Source organism: Dryas octopetala, chromosome 1 (assembly GCF_963921425.1).
Source record: "Dryas octopetala chromosome 1, drDryOcto1.1, whole genome shotgun sequence".
Classification (NCBI taxonomy): Eukaryota; Viridiplantae; Streptophyta; class Magnoliopsida; order Rosales; family Rosaceae; genus Dryas; species Dryas octopetala.
The window spans coordinates 16210646-16226531 of NC_141366.1; the positions used below are offsets into that span (position 1 = coordinate 16210646).

The 15886-nt window shown below is 36.5% G+C and overlaps 2 protein-coding genes across 2 annotated transcripts; both read left to right on the forward strand.

The window, feature by feature from the left end:
* Nucleotides 1–1249: 1249 nt before the first annotated feature.
* Nucleotides 1250–9047, forward strand: EMB2369 (tRNA synthetase class I (I, L, M and V) family protein). Its single transcript, XM_086251776.1, has 20 exons — nucleotides 1250–1721; nucleotides 2331–2475; nucleotides 2571–2627; nucleotides 3077–3196; nucleotides 3280–3384; nucleotides 3501–3724; nucleotides 3856–3922; nucleotides 4004–4158; nucleotides 4358–4622; nucleotides 4707–4901; nucleotides 5093–5172; nucleotides 5284–5346; nucleotides 5506–5587; nucleotides 6120–6197; nucleotides 6268–6366; nucleotides 6515–6687; nucleotides 6850–7027; nucleotides 7417–7494; nucleotides 8068–8199; nucleotides 8605–9047. The coding sequence occupies exons 1-20, from the start codon at nucleotides 1333–1335 to the stop codon at nucleotides 8845–8847; spliced, it is 2928 nt and encodes a 975-aa protein (XP_086107902.1). The 5' UTR covers nucleotides 1250–1332; the 3' UTR covers nucleotides 8848–9047.
* A 1504-nt stretch (nucleotides 9048–10551) lies between these two features.
* Nucleotides 10552–14429, forward strand: LOC147298514 (glycosyltransferase BC10-like). Its single transcript, XM_086241813.1, has 11 exons — nucleotides 10552–10693; nucleotides 10821–11107; nucleotides 11209–11325; nucleotides 11742–11842; nucleotides 12041–12112; nucleotides 12243–12324; nucleotides 12666–12746; nucleotides 13032–13073; nucleotides 13350–13409; nucleotides 13675–13821; nucleotides 13954–14429. The coding sequence occupies exons 2-11, from the start codon at nucleotides 10832–10834 to the stop codon at nucleotides 14131–14133; spliced, it is 1158 nt and encodes a 385-aa protein (XP_086097939.1). The 5' UTR covers nucleotides 10552–10693; nucleotides 10821–10831; the 3' UTR covers nucleotides 14134–14429.
* Nucleotides 14430–15886: the final 1457 nt, after the last annotated feature.

Consider the following 15886-nt stretch of genomic DNA (forward strand, 5'->3'; position numbering starts at 1 on the left):
AACCATCCTTCATTTTCGATCTCTGCAAACTCAAACGATTTATAGAGAGCAAGGAGAGAGAGAGAGAGAGAGAGAGAGAGAGAGAGAAAAATAGGTCGTCTTTCATTTATGTTCTTTGCGAACTCACACAATTTGTGGAGAGAGAGGGGAGAGAGATGAGAGAGATGAGATAAAGAGATAAAGGGGGGGAGAGAGAGAGATCGATCTAGACCTTGTGAGTTGCGAGATCTGAAAATATATCGAAAAAAAAAAAAGCAATGAAAAGAACAACTGAAATGGACAAAGGCAAACCAATAAAAGTGACTACTTAAAGAAGAATACGTGGCAGACATGTGCTTGATGTCTAAAATGAGTACCTGATTGTTAAATACACATTACCTAATTGTTACACAATCAAGCATATGGTGTGTTTGGGTACATACATGAGTTGACCTGTAGTATACGATAATTAATTCTTTTATTTTTTGGCCACTTACTTATTATCTAAGGTTTAATTTATCATTATATCCTTGAAATTATAGTCATGTGATTGGCACATGATGAATTTTAGTAGCAAGGTGAGGAGATTTGACAATCTGAACCACATTGTTGCAGGACATTAAAGCATGAAGGCCACATTTATGATTTTAAAGTTGAAGGACCTGATAAGGTTAAAGTTAAGGAATCATTTATGATAAAAAATAATTTTGATCTTTATTTTTGATAAAGATAATTTTTTAATAAAAACTTAAAAATTGATGATTTAGATCATTAAACTACACTGTAGATTGATGTTTAAATGTGTCCATTAAATAAGGTTATTTAAGTAATCTCTCAATGAAATTCTCTCATGTTGTCTTTATTATAATATAAATATATGCAAAATTTTGTTATAACTTATAAGCATGAAAAAAATAAGCATACATAAGCATGCATGATAAATAATTTAAGAACGAACCTAATGATAAGTTGGTCTGTTTTTAGTCAATTTAGAGAGATTCTTTTGTAAGTAGTCATACACTCATACCACATATATTATGCGATCTCTAAGTAAAATTTATCAATTTTTAAATAAACAGTACACAACACTGTAGTAGCAAGTGATCAATCGTAGACATGGTCAAACAGCGTGCTTAAAATTTTCTTCTGGTCAATTTGCCCAAGATCTCAAGTTGCAACAAACTTGGGTCCGATTTCTTCTCGGTTCAGCCCAAACCCAATAGAGCAAAACGAGCCCTTTACCTTAACCGCCAACAACAGTTGCAGCACGTTATCTCATCCATTATTCTTAGCCGCTCTCACTCTCACTCTTCTTCTTCCTCTTCTATCTTCTTCTTCTTGAGCTTATGCGTAATGAGTTCTGGTCATGCGCAACTACGTGTCCAACCCCAAGCACTTCCACCACCTCCCTTACGCTTTGGTTCAATTCTCTCTCCCTCACAAGCACTTCAATCTAAGAAAATCAGAAAGAACGGTTTTTCTCTGCTGTTGTACAATAAACGCAGCGTCTTTGGTAGAACAAAAAATGGTGTAATCAGTAGCTCAGTGGCTAAGGAAGCGAGTGACGTGGCAGAGAAGAAGCCGAAGCAGCAGCAAGTGGTGGTGAAGAGGGCTTACCCTTTCCATGAAATTGAGCTCAAATGGCAGCGTTATTGGGAGGAGAATCGAACATTTCAAACCCCGGATGAAATTGATACTTCCAAGCCCAAATACTATGTCCTTGACATGTTCCCTTATCCCAGGTCTCTCTCTCTCTCTCTCTCTCTCTCTCTCTCTCTCCATAAAACCTGTGTTTTTTTTTTTTTTTTTTCAATGCAAGTGATTATGAATGTAGAAAGGCGAAGGCACCAGTTTAGTAATTCGAATCATGGAAGTTTCAGTTTTTGCAGTTAAAAATTGGTAGTTTGAGCAATTGGGTTATTAGTGAATTAAAGATAAATAATATGCTTTTTATGTGTCTATAGTTGATTATGCTTTTAGGAGCCGTGCGGTGAGCACAGAGCGAACTATTCTTTCGCCTTTTACTATAGTTGATTATGCTTTTAGAAGTTCAATTTTTTGAGGTAGGATTTTCGTTGGCTGAGATTTAGTACAAGTAGTTAAATTTGTTCAAAAAAAGGGTGATGACCCGGTTTAACTTCATCATTATGTTGTGCAATATGAAGAATGAAACCTTTTTTTTTTTTTTTTTGAAAATGCTGGATTTCTTTAGCAAATGCAGTTGTTTGGGAATTTGGGATAATCTACTTTTTCATGTGTCTCAGATTGGTTATGGTTTTCCAACTGTAAATTTTCAAGGTGGGGTTTATTTTGACTGAAATTTTTATGCTCCTGTTGATGGATTATTGTAGTGGAGCTGGGTTACATGTTGGCCATCCACTCGGATATACGGCCACAGATATTCTTGCTAGGCTCAAACGCATGCAGGGTTACAATGTATTACACCCAATGGGATGGGATGCATTTGGATTGCCAGCAGAGCAATATGCAATAGAGGTTGTTTAGTGCTATTATATATGGCTTACAACTATTTGAATAATTTCTGTGGCTTTGAAAATTTAATTGGATCCTTGTATGTGTGTGTTTGACAGACTGGAACCCACCCAAAGATAACAACCTTGAAGAACATTAATCGCTTTCGCACCCAGGTTATGTAATGTTCTTTCTATTGCTGGATGTGTGACAAATCAGTACATGGAAAAACTTGTCAAACTCCGACTTAAGATAAACTGCAGAACGCTTTATACTTATATTAATGGTCAAGGCTCCATGCAAGACCATTTTAAAGTTTAAATTTTAAAATGAACTTTGTTGCTTCAACCTAATGGCTGATAGGCCGGTTAATCAGGTTATCATATAGCATAAAGTTATGATACTACCGGGGTTTATGGCCCTGTACATTTCTTCTTTCTTCAAGTGTTGTAAACCCTTCCAATCAGAACATGATATCCACATTTGATGATAGCTTCTTGTTCTCTTGGTTTTGGTGGGTATTGTGATTTGTTCTCTATCCATGTAATTTGATGATAGCTTGTTGCTTTTTGGTGGATTGTATTATTTTTTCTCTATGTATTAACATTTTCCAATTGCTTTGCAGCTTAAATCATTGGGATTCTCATATGACTGGGATCGCGAAATTTCTACAACAGAACCAGAATATTATAGATGGACCCAATGGATCTTTCTTCAGCTATTAAAAAGAGGATTGGCATATCAGGTATAAATGAGATTTGGCCGCAGAAAGTTTCTATCAATTTCCACCATAAAATATATTTGATACGGTACTTATTATACATTCAGGCTGAAGTGCCAGTCAATTGGTGCCCTGCTCTTGGTACTGTCTTGGCAAATGAAGAGGTGATAGATGGTGTGAGTGAGCGTGGGGGTCATCCAGTTATAAGAAAGGTATATTCTGGTTTTATGTATTTTCATTTGCAAACCATCTAAGATATAAACTTGGCTTAATTCCAATTTTCGGATGGTTTTATAATTTTACAGTGTCATTGTTTATTACCGAGCAGCCAATGAAGCAATGGATGCTCAAGATTACTGCATATGCTGATCGTCTTCTTGAAGATTTAGATGACCTTGACTGGCCTGAAAGTATAAAAGAAATGCAAAGAAACTGGATAGGGAGGTCCGAAGGTGCTGAGATGCAATTTTCTATTCTTAGCAGTGATGGACAGGAAAGAGACATAAAGATTACAATCTATACTACCAGGCCTGACACCATCTTTGGAGCAACGTAATAATCATTCACTATGTTCTTATTTTATTGTTTGATAAATTTTATACATTTGATGTACATGTACAGAAAACATTTGACATAGATGACCCTGAATTAGTATTATTTTTTGGCTGTTTGTTTGTGTGTAGCTATTTGGTCATGGCACCAGAGCATCCCTTGTTGTCATCATTAGTATCAACAGCCCAGAGAGAAAGTGTACGTTCAATTGTTTCTTGCCCAGTTTTCTCAAAGGTTTCTTATGATGGGTACTTAGAGGGCCAACAATATTGAGCACAGGTGGAGGAGTACACAGACCTTGCCTCAAGAAAGAGTGACCTTGAGAGGACTGAGCTTCAGAAGGAAAAAACCGGGGTCTTCAGTGGCTGCTATGCTAAAAATCCAGTTAATGGGGAAGCTATCCCTATATGGGTTGCAGACTATGTCTTGGGGAGGTTTGTGTGGCTTTTTCTCATTTCCTACTTTCTTTAAAACTAATTTTTTTATTAGGAAGATACATGCTTGGTGGAGCTTTGACATCTACCTTTGTATGATGCATGCATGCTGGAACATGTTGATTATTTCTTCTGCTATGCAAATATGTGTCGTCAAATTGCAGTATAATTTTGACATGTGACTTTGTTGCTGATGCAGTTATGGGACGGGGGCAATTATGGCTGTACCTGCACATGACACTCGTGATTATGAGTTTGCATCAAAATTTGATATCCCAATCCGTTGGGTTGTGACGCAGGATGATAAAAATCTCATTGGCTCCAGAAAGGCCTATACTGGTGAAGGCACTGTTATAAATTCTTCAAATTCAACATTGGGGCTGGACATTAATGGCTTATCTAGCAAAGAAGCTGCTTCCAAAGTCATCGACTGGGCTGAGAAAACTGGAAATGGGAAGAAAAAGGTAACTTTTCAGATGCATACTTGCTTTATGCATATGATAGGAACTTTTTCTCCCCCTCTTTGGCTCAAATCTGTCTTTTTTCAGGTGAACTATAAGTTGAGGGATTGGCTTTTTGCTCGGCAACGTTATTGGGGGGAACCTATTCCAGTGATTTTTTTGGATGATAGTGGCGAGAGTGTTTCCCTACTCGAAACTGAACTGCCCCTTACCTTACCAGAATTGGATGACTTTTCTCCTACCGGGTCAGGAGAACCACCACTATCAAAAGCAGTTTCTTGGGTACAGTTTCCCTCTCTTGCCCTTTCTTTGTTTTATCTACTGTTTAGTCTCTTTATGGATAAGTTCATGCTACTTAAGATTTGTAATTTTGTTAAGTTTACGGTGAGCTGCATAGCTTTTTCTTGCTAGCATTCCGGATGATTTTGTTGCCCTCTATCTTTATATATGTACAGTAAGCAAATTATTTTCAGGTCAAAACTAGGGACCCTTTATCTGGAAAACCTGCTAGACGAGAGACAAGCACCATGCCCCAGTGGGCTGGTTCTTGCTGGTAATTCTGTTTGTAACCTTCAATAGTTGAATTCCGTTAGTTAAAGCAAATAAAAAATGTTGGAAAATTCTTTTGAGGTTTGAGATGTTATAATTTTTCTTCCATGTTCAGGTACTACTTGAGATTTATGGACCCAAAAAATTCAAAAGAATTGGTGGCAAAGACAAAAGAAATGTAAGAGAAGTCTTTCTCTGGGAGTGCTTCATTTCACATTCTAATTAAAAAAAAAAACAAAAAAAACAAAAAGGTTCAAAAAACATAACGATTAAATTTGTAAAATTATGTCAATTTCTCCTTTATTCTTCTCTTCTTTAAACTCCTCTTGATCTGAAGGTACTGGAGCCCAGTTGATGTGTATGTTGGCGGTGCTGAACATGCTGTTCTCCATTTACTTTATGCAAGGTTCTGGCACAAGGTCTGTAACTTAAATCTCTCTTGTTCTTCATTTTGGGACATACAAGTAGATAGGGTTTACCAATATGAAATTGCACCTTTTTTGTGGAATAGTTACATCTATTCTACAGCCATAAATGTCATAATAATTTGTTTTGTTGTTGTTGGAGTCTTGTATTGTATGAAAATCTGCACTTATTTTATAAGAGGAACTACTTAGGATTCCTCCGAAACTTAGCTTGCATGATGGATATGCCCTGGGTCAGTCATTCACATATGCTTATTAAATGAGTCTAAATCTCAAAAGTTGGTTTTATTTATTGATATGAATTGTTGATTGAGCTTAACCATTCCAAATAGAACTGTTGATCCCAAGGGCTATCACACCCATGAGAAGGTCTATGAGGGATGACAATCCTTAATATTGATAGAGTGTTACCTAAATTGGTTAGCTAGAAGAGAAGGCTAGCTAGAGTCATATCTCTTGATTGAATTGGTTGTCCGATGTTCATTGTCATGTTGCTGAAATAGTTTTTTCAACATCTCTGTTTCAGGTTCTCTATGACATTGGTATTGTCTCCACCAAGGAACCCTTCAAGTGTGTCATAAACCAGGGCATTATTCTTGGTGAAGTAAGTATAGTTGTTTCCGCATATTGAACTGATCTTTTCCAAGACATGTTTCTAATGCATTGCTTTGCAGGTGCAATATATAGCTTACAAAGACTCTGATGGGAATTTTATCTCTGCGGGTTCTGAGACATCAGGTGAACACCATCAAGAACAAATACCAGTGGAGAAGGTACTTTTCCTGGATGCCTCAATATAGTTTCTTTCTCCATATTGACTCTGTTTTAAAAGGGTTAAGGGAAGAGAAAGAGCCTTTACCTTGGCATTTGATATTTCTTTTCCTCTTTTATCTTCTCTAAACATAATTGGTCCTTCTGTAGGTCATGAAATCTGGGGATTCTTTTGTACTGAAAGACAATCCTAACATTTGTCTGATTGCACGTTCTCATAAAATGAGTAAAAGCAGGGGAAATGTAGTCAATCCTGATGATGTTGTTTCTGAGTATGGGGCAGATTCGCTTCGTTTATATGAAATGTTCATGGGGCCACTTAGGTAGTTTTCTATTGAATATTTTCTATATCAAATTTTTTGTTTGACGTATCTTTCCTCTTATGTGTCTAGTGATATCTATGCATTTCTGAAGTATAAAATAAATATGTACAAAGATATGTTTTATTCTAAATAATATTTATCGTCACATAATTTTGCTTCTAGAGACTCAAAAACCTGGAATACAAGTGGTATTGAAGGTGTCCATCGGTTTTTGGGAAGAACCTGGAGGCTAATTGTTGGTTCACCATTATCTGATGGTACATTCAAGGAGGGAACAGTAGTGACTGATGAGGATCCTACTATGGAGCAACTTCGTTCTCTCCATAAATGCATTGCCAAGGTCTTATCTCAATTTCTGGAACTTTATCTTCCAGTTTCTTTTGAATATTATATAATCTTTTTTTTTTTTTTTTTGGGATCAAAATAATCTTTTTTTCCCTTGCCCCTGTCTTTTCCTATGAGTAGGGTAGTCAGAAGGTAAATGTTTCTTTACTCTAGAGTTTTTTAAATTGAGCTGTAGCATGAAGAATTGAAGACTTTGTATGCTGCCATGTATTCTTGATGTCATAATGTGACATGGATAGTGGTCGTCGTTTGAAATAGGATGAAAAGTATCAATCATGAGAATTGCGTCAGAATGGCTGTGTCCAACAATCAGAAGTATGCACCTTTACTCCGGTTTGAAGTGTGCACCTTTTAACCATTGAGTTTTTTTTCCCCCAATTGCAGGTAACAGAGGAAGTAGAAGGGACGAGATTCAACACTGGAATTTCTGCGATGATGGAGTTCCTTAATGTGGCATATAAGGTCCTTGAACTCATTTAAAACATATGCATATCCTCTTTCTGGCTTAGGAAAGTGTTCTACAACCCAACTCTTCACTCAATTTTTTTGTAACTCTTTAATATGGGTTGGGTCATACATGGATCCCACAAAATCATGACTCATGAGTCCCTCATATGAGAGAGTTGGGGAAAAATTGGAAAAAACTTATGGGTTGTAAAGCATTTTTCTATGGCTAGCTGCATGGTCTTTAGTAGCTGGAGAGCTATTTGTCAGCTTAAAGAGCAGCCCTTGGTTTGGTGTACACAAAATGAATTTACTAATCTTGCAAAAGTGTTGACCTACCTGTTTTAGCTTTTACAATGATTTTTTTTTTTTTTTGAAGGATTTTCTTTAACAAGTATTTTACTTTCAGTATCCAGTGAGCTTAGAATTCTTTAAAGTTTAGGTTAATTCATTCAATTGATTGTGTCCTCTTTGTCCTCCGGAAGGGAATATCTTTTCCTGTCTCAGATGATCAATAAAAGGTTAATTATTTCTTTTGGATATAGTTAAACTTGACACATTTACTGACTAATTATTTCATCTGTTTTTCAGTGGGACAAGCATCCAAAATTGATTATTGAAGCACTTGTTTTGTTGCTCTCACCTTATGCACCTCATATAGCTGAGGAGCTTTGGTTCCGTTTGGGACACTCGAAATCGCTGGCATATGAGCCTTTTCCTAAGGTGAGAATCCTCTTTCTCTCTCTCGTGAATAGCTTCAATTTGTGTGTTACATAATTTTTATTGCCTAAAATTCTTTCACTTCAAACTCGGGGATATGAATATACGATTTTGGCACCCCATATTCATAATTCACCAAACAAAAGATGTAAATGTTAATGAGCTAAATCTGAAGGTGACTTGTGGTAGATGACATCATGTCAGTCAATGGGCGATCAAGAGTCAAAATGTTTTATTAATATGATCACCACTGTTGTGTAGTATGGTGTCATAACCATAATGATAAGGAAATATTCTCTTTTGTTGTTTGCTGGTACACCTGAAATATGATGTATGATGTAATGCTACCTGAGGAAGACTGAATGGTAGATGGTGACCACTGGATTTCTTCCTATATCCTAAATGCAGGCCGATCCTGCTTACTTGAAGGAATCTACTATTGTCCTACCAGTTCAGATCAATGGAAAGACAAGGGGTATGATCCAGGTTGAAGAGACCTGCTCAGAGGAGGATGCTTTTCAGCTGGCATCACAAGATGAAAAACTCGCCAAATATCTGGATGGGAAGTCAATTAAAAAGAGGATTTTTGTCCCTGGCAAGATCCTGAATGTTATCCTGGATCTTAAATCTGTCAAGGCAGTTGTCCGATAATCCCTTCAGTCTCATGCTGTCATTGGTGAGGAAGATGATGACTGCACGAAGAAACAGCTCTGACATTATCTGCCTTGCAATGGATTGCAAATGTGCATATACAGCCTGTTTGGGAAGCCTAAAAAAACAAGAATTTAATCCATTTTTTAGATTCTTTTAGATCTTGTTTGCGTTTCCTCCAAGGCCTTCGAGCTTTAACAGAAAGAAAGCACTGCTCATACACAGCCCATAAATGTATCTCTCTTTCTCTGGCTAATTTTAAAAATGTGCCAAGTACTTTCATCATTTCATGTAGAGAATACATGTAAATATGGAGTCATACATATTTGGCACATTGTGGCCCCAAATTCATAAATGGTTTGACAATTGGTAAATGGGTTTTATTCAAAGCTAGTAATCTTAAAGGACTCGGTTGGAGTTAATGGAAGGTCAGTGGTTTGATTTCGGGTTGAGCATTTCATTCTCATTCCACCCTCAAAGGCCTCAGCCTGTTACCTGTTGGTTTCTTTGTGTCACCATTTGGTAGTTCAGATGGTGAACAACCAACAAGCTTCTGACTCTGACTTTTTCCCAATTTGATTGAGGACTATGGGCCTGTGCAATTGTGCATTATAACATTTTTTTTTTCTAAGAAATTAAGGGGTGTTTTGGTGGCTCGAATTTTATTTTTTTATTAACAGGATGTAATCCTTTGGAGCAAGTATTAGGAAAACAATGGGGTCAATCTTCATTTGGACGTTTTGAAAGGTTGCTTTCCTTGTGTGCGAATTTATTGGAGAAGGTGTTGAAAAATCTCATTTCTCATATATGATGCTCCAAAAGGTAATACATACAAATACAATGTTAGGTTGAGCACAATCGAACAACCCTGGTTTCCATAGACTTGCAACAAATAAACTTCTCCCAGAAACCAGCATATACCAGTTCAATAATAAATTATGATTATGAGATGATATATAATTAGATGCATATTCCAAGATTTATTATAATGCATTCTAAAACTTAATATTTATTGTTTACGAAATTGATGTTATTTTCAAGGGTACTGTTTAGAGTTTAATATCTTGCTTACCTTTTTTTTTTTTTTTAAATAAAAAATGTAAAAAACAAAATCATGATGACCCGCTTTATTCTTTTTTTGGTTACAAAGAGAGGCCAAGGAAAGAGGCCTAGAGGGGAGAGGGGGGGAGGGGGGGATCGAAACCCAGTGAGGACGGGGGCAGCACAACTGCTTGGCCAACTAGCCTACCCCAAATTTATTCTTTGAAACTTGTTTTCATGTGAATGTTCGCATGCTACATATGCGATTATATTTTATAATGTATATAATTTATTGGAACCATCCGATCTATTTTTATGAAATGCATATATTTGCATGGTAGTCACTCTCCCATTTCTTTAATGGTTTCTTGTTTGGATCCGAGAAAAAGTAAATCCTTCGACATACTCCATTCATAGCATCCACCATCCAGCATCAACCTCCTCTCTTTCCTTTTACAAACCCTTCCTAAAAGGAAAAAAACAAAAAAACAAAAACGTTCTAGTCGTAATCACAGCATAGCATGTGCCTAGGCGGTGCCGTTTAATTAAAGAAGAATCCAGTGTCCCCTCACGGGACCCCACGCCGTTGCCACCTGGTACGGCCCAAATCACGGCCCATAAAATCAAGGAAAATAGAGACGAGGACTCGAGGAGTAGTCCACCCTCTCTTTCTTTCCGAACTCGCCAAGAAACTCCAAAATTCCAAATTCAGAGTTTCACACAAACACACGCACAGGACACAGCTCTCTCCTACCATTTCAAATGCTCCTCCTCCTCCTCTCTCCTTCAAAACCAGACCTCAAATGTACTCTCTCTCTCTCTCTCTCTCTCTCTCTCTCTCTCTCTCTCTTCTCTCTTACTTTTCATTTTTCAATTGGAGCTCATGAATTCTGATTATTCTAATAAATTCACTTATATATAATCAATTGAAGGAAGGACGACCATGACGAAGAAGTCATCACCACCAATCCCGGCTCGCCACCTCATCAGGCTCAGCTGGAAGCTGGTGGTCATCCTCTCACTCACGCTCTGCGTCTTGGCCTTCTTCAGACTCCATTCCCAACCCGACCTTTCTTCATCTCCCTCCTCTTCATTATCTCGCACGAGATCTCGAATTTATCGCCATGCCGATAGCTACAGCGGGCCTCCCAAGATCGCCTTCCTTTTTCTCGCGCGCCGTAACCTCCCGCTCGATTTCCTCTGGGGCAGCTTCTTCCAGGTTCAGCTCTTTTTGCTTTTGTAATTTTTCTTTTTCTGTTCGTGTCTATTTTCGCGGACTTTCTCGGGAAAGTGAAGGAGGATTCTGTTCGATTTTGGCAGAGTGCTAAGGTGCCGAATTTTTCGATTTACATTCACTCGGAGCCTGGTTTTCTGTTCGACGAGTCCACGACGAGGTCGCATTTCTTTTACGGCCGCCAATTGCCGAATAGCATAAAGGTAGTTAGTTATTCATTTAGCTTGCGTTTGGTTGCTAAGAAAATGAATGAAAACAAAATAAAACTGAAAACAGTTTGTACTGGGCTTTGGGTTTAAAAAGTTCAAATTTTTCATTATTTTATATGTTCTGTCAGTTTTTATTATTTTTGTATTCTATGTTTACTTGCAGAGATAGAAAACAAAATGAAGGTAAGTCTAAAGAGTTGGTATACAACTCTGTTATGTACTACTTATGCGGTGATTTTATATTTTTTTTATTTATAATATTGAGTAATACCAAATTGTAGACTAAAATTTATTGTTTCAAATATATTCAGAGTGATCCAAAATGAATTATTTGCTTCATTGTCACGTTTGACAAGTTGTTACTGTTGTATACTTACATTGAATGTGAACTGGGCGGTCACATATTTTAGGTGGCATGGGGAGAATCGAGTATGATTGAAGCGGAGAGGCTGTTGTTCGCAACAGCTCTTGAGGATCCTGCGAATCAAAGATTTTTTCTCCTCTCTGATAGGTTAGTATTATTATCATTGTAATGAACAAGTGTTTAAGCATCATGCTATGTATAAGCTTAACTAGAAAGAGTTGACAATCAACATGTAGCAAATAGCGTGTTCTTGAGTGGTTTATAGGATGACCGTGTTTTCTTTTGCAGAAGAGGAGATTCATTTGGTACGATACATATCTAAATTTCCTAGTTTTTGTACTGCAGTTGTGTTCCTTTGTACAACTTCAGCTATGTATACAACTACATGATGGCTTCTCCAAGGAGTTTTGTAGACAGGTAGATGTTGGGGCTTTTAATTTTGAGCGCTGATAATTTGTAGATGGTTAAATATCATTAAAAAAATTTCACTCGTATTTTCATATCTTAGCCTTTTGACTGTTTCTGAGTTGATTTGTTTATGTTGTAGCTTTCTTGATGTGAAAGAGGGCCGGTACAACCCGAAAATGTCACCTAAAATACCAAAAGACAAATGGCGAAAAGGATCCCAGGTTATTATCTGTTTGACTTCTTTTATTTATATTTGCACTGAACTTTGCTTTATTTTAAAGAAAAAAAATCTATTTTAAACGTTTGTATCAAAAATTCTTTTATTTAATTCTCTGAAGGACCTTTGTTCAAAGGCCACAACCTCCTCTTTCTGGGTTACAGAGCCAACATTCTTGTTTTTTAAGTCAAGTCAGTAGTCTTCAACAATGCTTCACTTTTTTAGATTTTACATTATCATTATTGTCCTCATAATGTATTATTCTGTGGTTGATAGGGATTCTCATTTTTAGTATTATGTATTCATGATTTATGCTCTAACTTGATTTTGACTGGGCAATTTCAGTGGATTGCTTTGGTTCGAAGACATGCAGAAGTGCTTGTGGATGATGAAGTTATACTTCCAGTGTTCAAAATACTTTGCAAGGTATGCAATTATGTCTTGAGTTTTGCTGTATTTTTTGTTTATGGTGATTTATGATCTTTATTGTGAAGCATATTTCATATTCAAATCATGTATTCTTTCTTTCCCCAAGGGCGGTTTGGGTATTATGTCTTTAGAAAGAGCTTGTGTTTTGGAACAAAGAAAAAACCAATTACATATTGCAAAATTTATTTCTGTTTTGTGAAGTGTAATTGATAACATAACTAATATGTCCCTAAATTTGTATGTATCAACAAAGAAATAACTTTTCTGCTTCTTACTTTGCAGCGTCGCCCACCTGTGGATGCCAGCAAGGGGAAGCTGAATCTTGTAAGTTTGCATAGGTTCAGGGCAAAACATCTAAATTGTAAAAGCATGATACCTTATAAAATAAGATGTATGTAAGGATGAGAAGAGACTGGTCCCTCTAGATTGTGGCCTTGTAGTTCAATGGTTTAATTGGTGCATATCGGCCCGTGACGTTGTTTTAGAGACTGGCAAAGGCTGGAACACATCTCTTCCATCTTAACAGATCATATATATCATAATTTTCTTTTTCAAGTCAGTGATAGTAGGTTCTGATTTTGGCTTAAATACCAAATGCAGAAACTTCAGAAGCAGCACAACTGTATTCCAGATGAACACTATGTACAGACACTATTTGCGGTAAGCTATGGAATTATAGTTGTTCTTCTCATTTTACCTTTGCTTACTGTCTCAGTATATTAACGTTTCGCTTTCAGCCATGATTATCTTTCTCCCCTTTGTTCTTTTATGATTACAGTTTTTTTTTTTTTTTTTTGGCCACTCTTTTATGATTACAGTTTGACCACTCTGTTTGTTGTAATGTCTTTCTATGAATTAGTTGTCACCAGTTCAAGAGTTTCTAATCGGGATATTTGTTCTTACCCGTTCTATATATCTTTGTTAGATGAGTGAGCTTGAAGGTGAACTTGAGCGAAGGACGTTAACCTATACATTGTGGAACCAATCTGCAACTAAAACAGAGAGTAAAGGATGGCATCCTATGACTTTCAACCATGCAAATGCGGCCCCTCAAAAAATAAAGGAAATAAAGGTCATTAAAGGACTTTGTACTCCAGCTGACATTTTAGATTGTATTAGCAGTATCAGATGGTTTATTTATAGATTACAACCCTTTTTTTTATTCTTCCTGTTTCATTGTTTTGACTTGTGCCTATTTCAACAGGAGATCAACCATGTATACTATGAGACAGACTACCGGACAGAATGGTGTCGTTCAAATTCGACATCTGTTCCCTGTTTTCTATTCGCAAGGAAATTCTCTCAGGGGGCTGCCATGCGGCTGCTGAGTGAGGGAGTGGTTGGTCGGTTTGATGCTTCTGCATTATTAGATCCACCCCCATGATCCAGTGATTGAGGTTTCTTATGGCTAACTAACTGCTGATCGACCAAAATTATAATTTGGGCAAGTAGAATCTCCTAGACTAGAGGTTTACAGAAATCCTAGACGCATGTGGGCGGAACATAGAAGGGCCATGACCCTTAAAAATTTTTTAAAAAAAGAGATCAAATTACATTATATAAAGTGTTGAGTATATGTGTCACTGTAAAAATATTTTGCCTTCTCATCTATTTTTCTCATGAACATGAAGATGATTCTCAGTAAATTAAATCAAATACCACCTAACTCAATTCTTACAACATTATTTGAATATTGCTCTGTATGGTTTTTTGTATTTATTGATTAAGTTTGTTTTTGTTAAAAAAAATCTTTTATATGATAGTCTCAAATTAAGTTCATAAATTAGACAATATTAAAATCTTAAATTCAAATGTCTTAAATCTCCTAATCAAAAGTTGTTGATGAAGTAGCCTAGTTGGACCCATAATGCACCAAAGTTTAAGAGAAATTTTATTCAATAATCTTTTTTAATATTCCTTAAGACTTTTTTGATCCCCTTTCCTCAAAATTAACATTTATAGCCATTTTTAACTTCAAATACCCATAATACCCTCTATATAAAACCTTTTTTTTTATGTAGCTTTTTTTTTTCCTCTCTTCCCCACCCAACTATTGCCCCCTCCCTTCCTTTCTTCCTGAGCCAACCACTGCCTCTCTCGCCGCCCCAGCAGCTGGCTCCATCATCCCCTGCCGCTGCAGCAAACCTAGCAGATGCAGTAGCAAGCCCAGCAAAATTCAATGAAAAAAAAAAATAGTTGATTTTTTGATAGATCAGACCCATGAAAACTTAGTAATGGAGAAAAAGAAGATGCAAAATATTAAGATCTGGTTGAATTTGTGGTTGCTATATGGCTACATGGCAACTACAAATTCGACCACAAATTACTTTTGTAGAATTTTTGGTCGACATATAGTCGGATTTTTTGTCAACACAAATTGACATGTGTCAACCAAAAATTTTACAAAAGTAATTTGTAGTAAGTGCTATAGCACCACCATGGGCGACGTTGGTTTTTTTTTTTCATTGGATTTTGCAGAGTTTGCTGCAGTGACAGGGAATGAGGGAGCTGACAGTTGGTGCGGTGAAGGATGCAGTGGTTGGCTGGGAAGGTAAAAAAAAAGCTAAAGTAAAAAAAAAAAAAAAAAAAGGTTTTATATGGAGGGTATTATGGGTATTTCAAATTAAAAAGGGTTATAAATGTTAGTTTTGGGGAGAGGAGGTCAAAAAAGTTTAAGAGGTATTAAAAAAGGTTATTGAATAAAATTTCTCAAAGTTTATTTCCCCCCCCTAAATAAAATAAAAAATCTCCTAACTTTAAACTTGACATCATAAATTCAATATTTAAAATAAATAAAGCATAAACTTGATCCTAGAAGCCTAAACACTCTAAGGGACCATGACTCAATGCTTCGAGGGCATTACAATCACCTGAAATGAAATCACACTACTAGTGGGCCGGGATTACTTGGTAAGTAAACTATAAAATTTCATACCCTCTAGAATAATGACGCCAGCCATTTTAGAGCATGTCAAGTTTTTATTTTTTTACAAAATTTATCCTATTTTTTATTGGAAACATACTCCAATATTTAAGAACTGGTACATCACACAGAGTCAATTGGTTATGATAATTAGGTCACAAATGTGTAAAACTAATATTCCAACAATAATTTTAAACATGCTTATACTAAATAA

Coding starts and splice junctions, on each gene's coding strand:
- EMB2369 (XM_086251776.1), top strand. CDS start 1,333: ATGAGTTCTGGTCATGCGCAACTACGTGTCCAACCCCAAGCACTTCCA. Junction 2,476..2,570: donor CAGAGCAATATGCAATAGAG/GTTGTTTAGTGC, acceptor TGTGTTTGACAG/ACTGGAACCCACCCAAAGAT. Junction 7,495..8,067: donor TCCTTAATGTGGCATATAAG/GTCCTTGAACTC, acceptor TCTGTTTTTCAG/TGGGACAAGCATCCAAAATT.
- LOC147298514 (XM_086241813.1), top strand. CDS start 10,832: ATGACGAAGAAGTCATCACCACCAATCCCGGCTCGCCACCTCATCAGG. Junction 11,326..11,741: donor AATTGCCGAATAGCATAAAG/GTAGTTAGTTAT, acceptor CACATATTTTAG/GTGGCATGGGGAGAATCGAG. Junction 13,074..13,349: donor GCAAGGGGAAGCTGAATCTT/GTAAGTTTGCAT, acceptor TACCAAATGCAG/AAACTTCAGAAGCAGCACAA.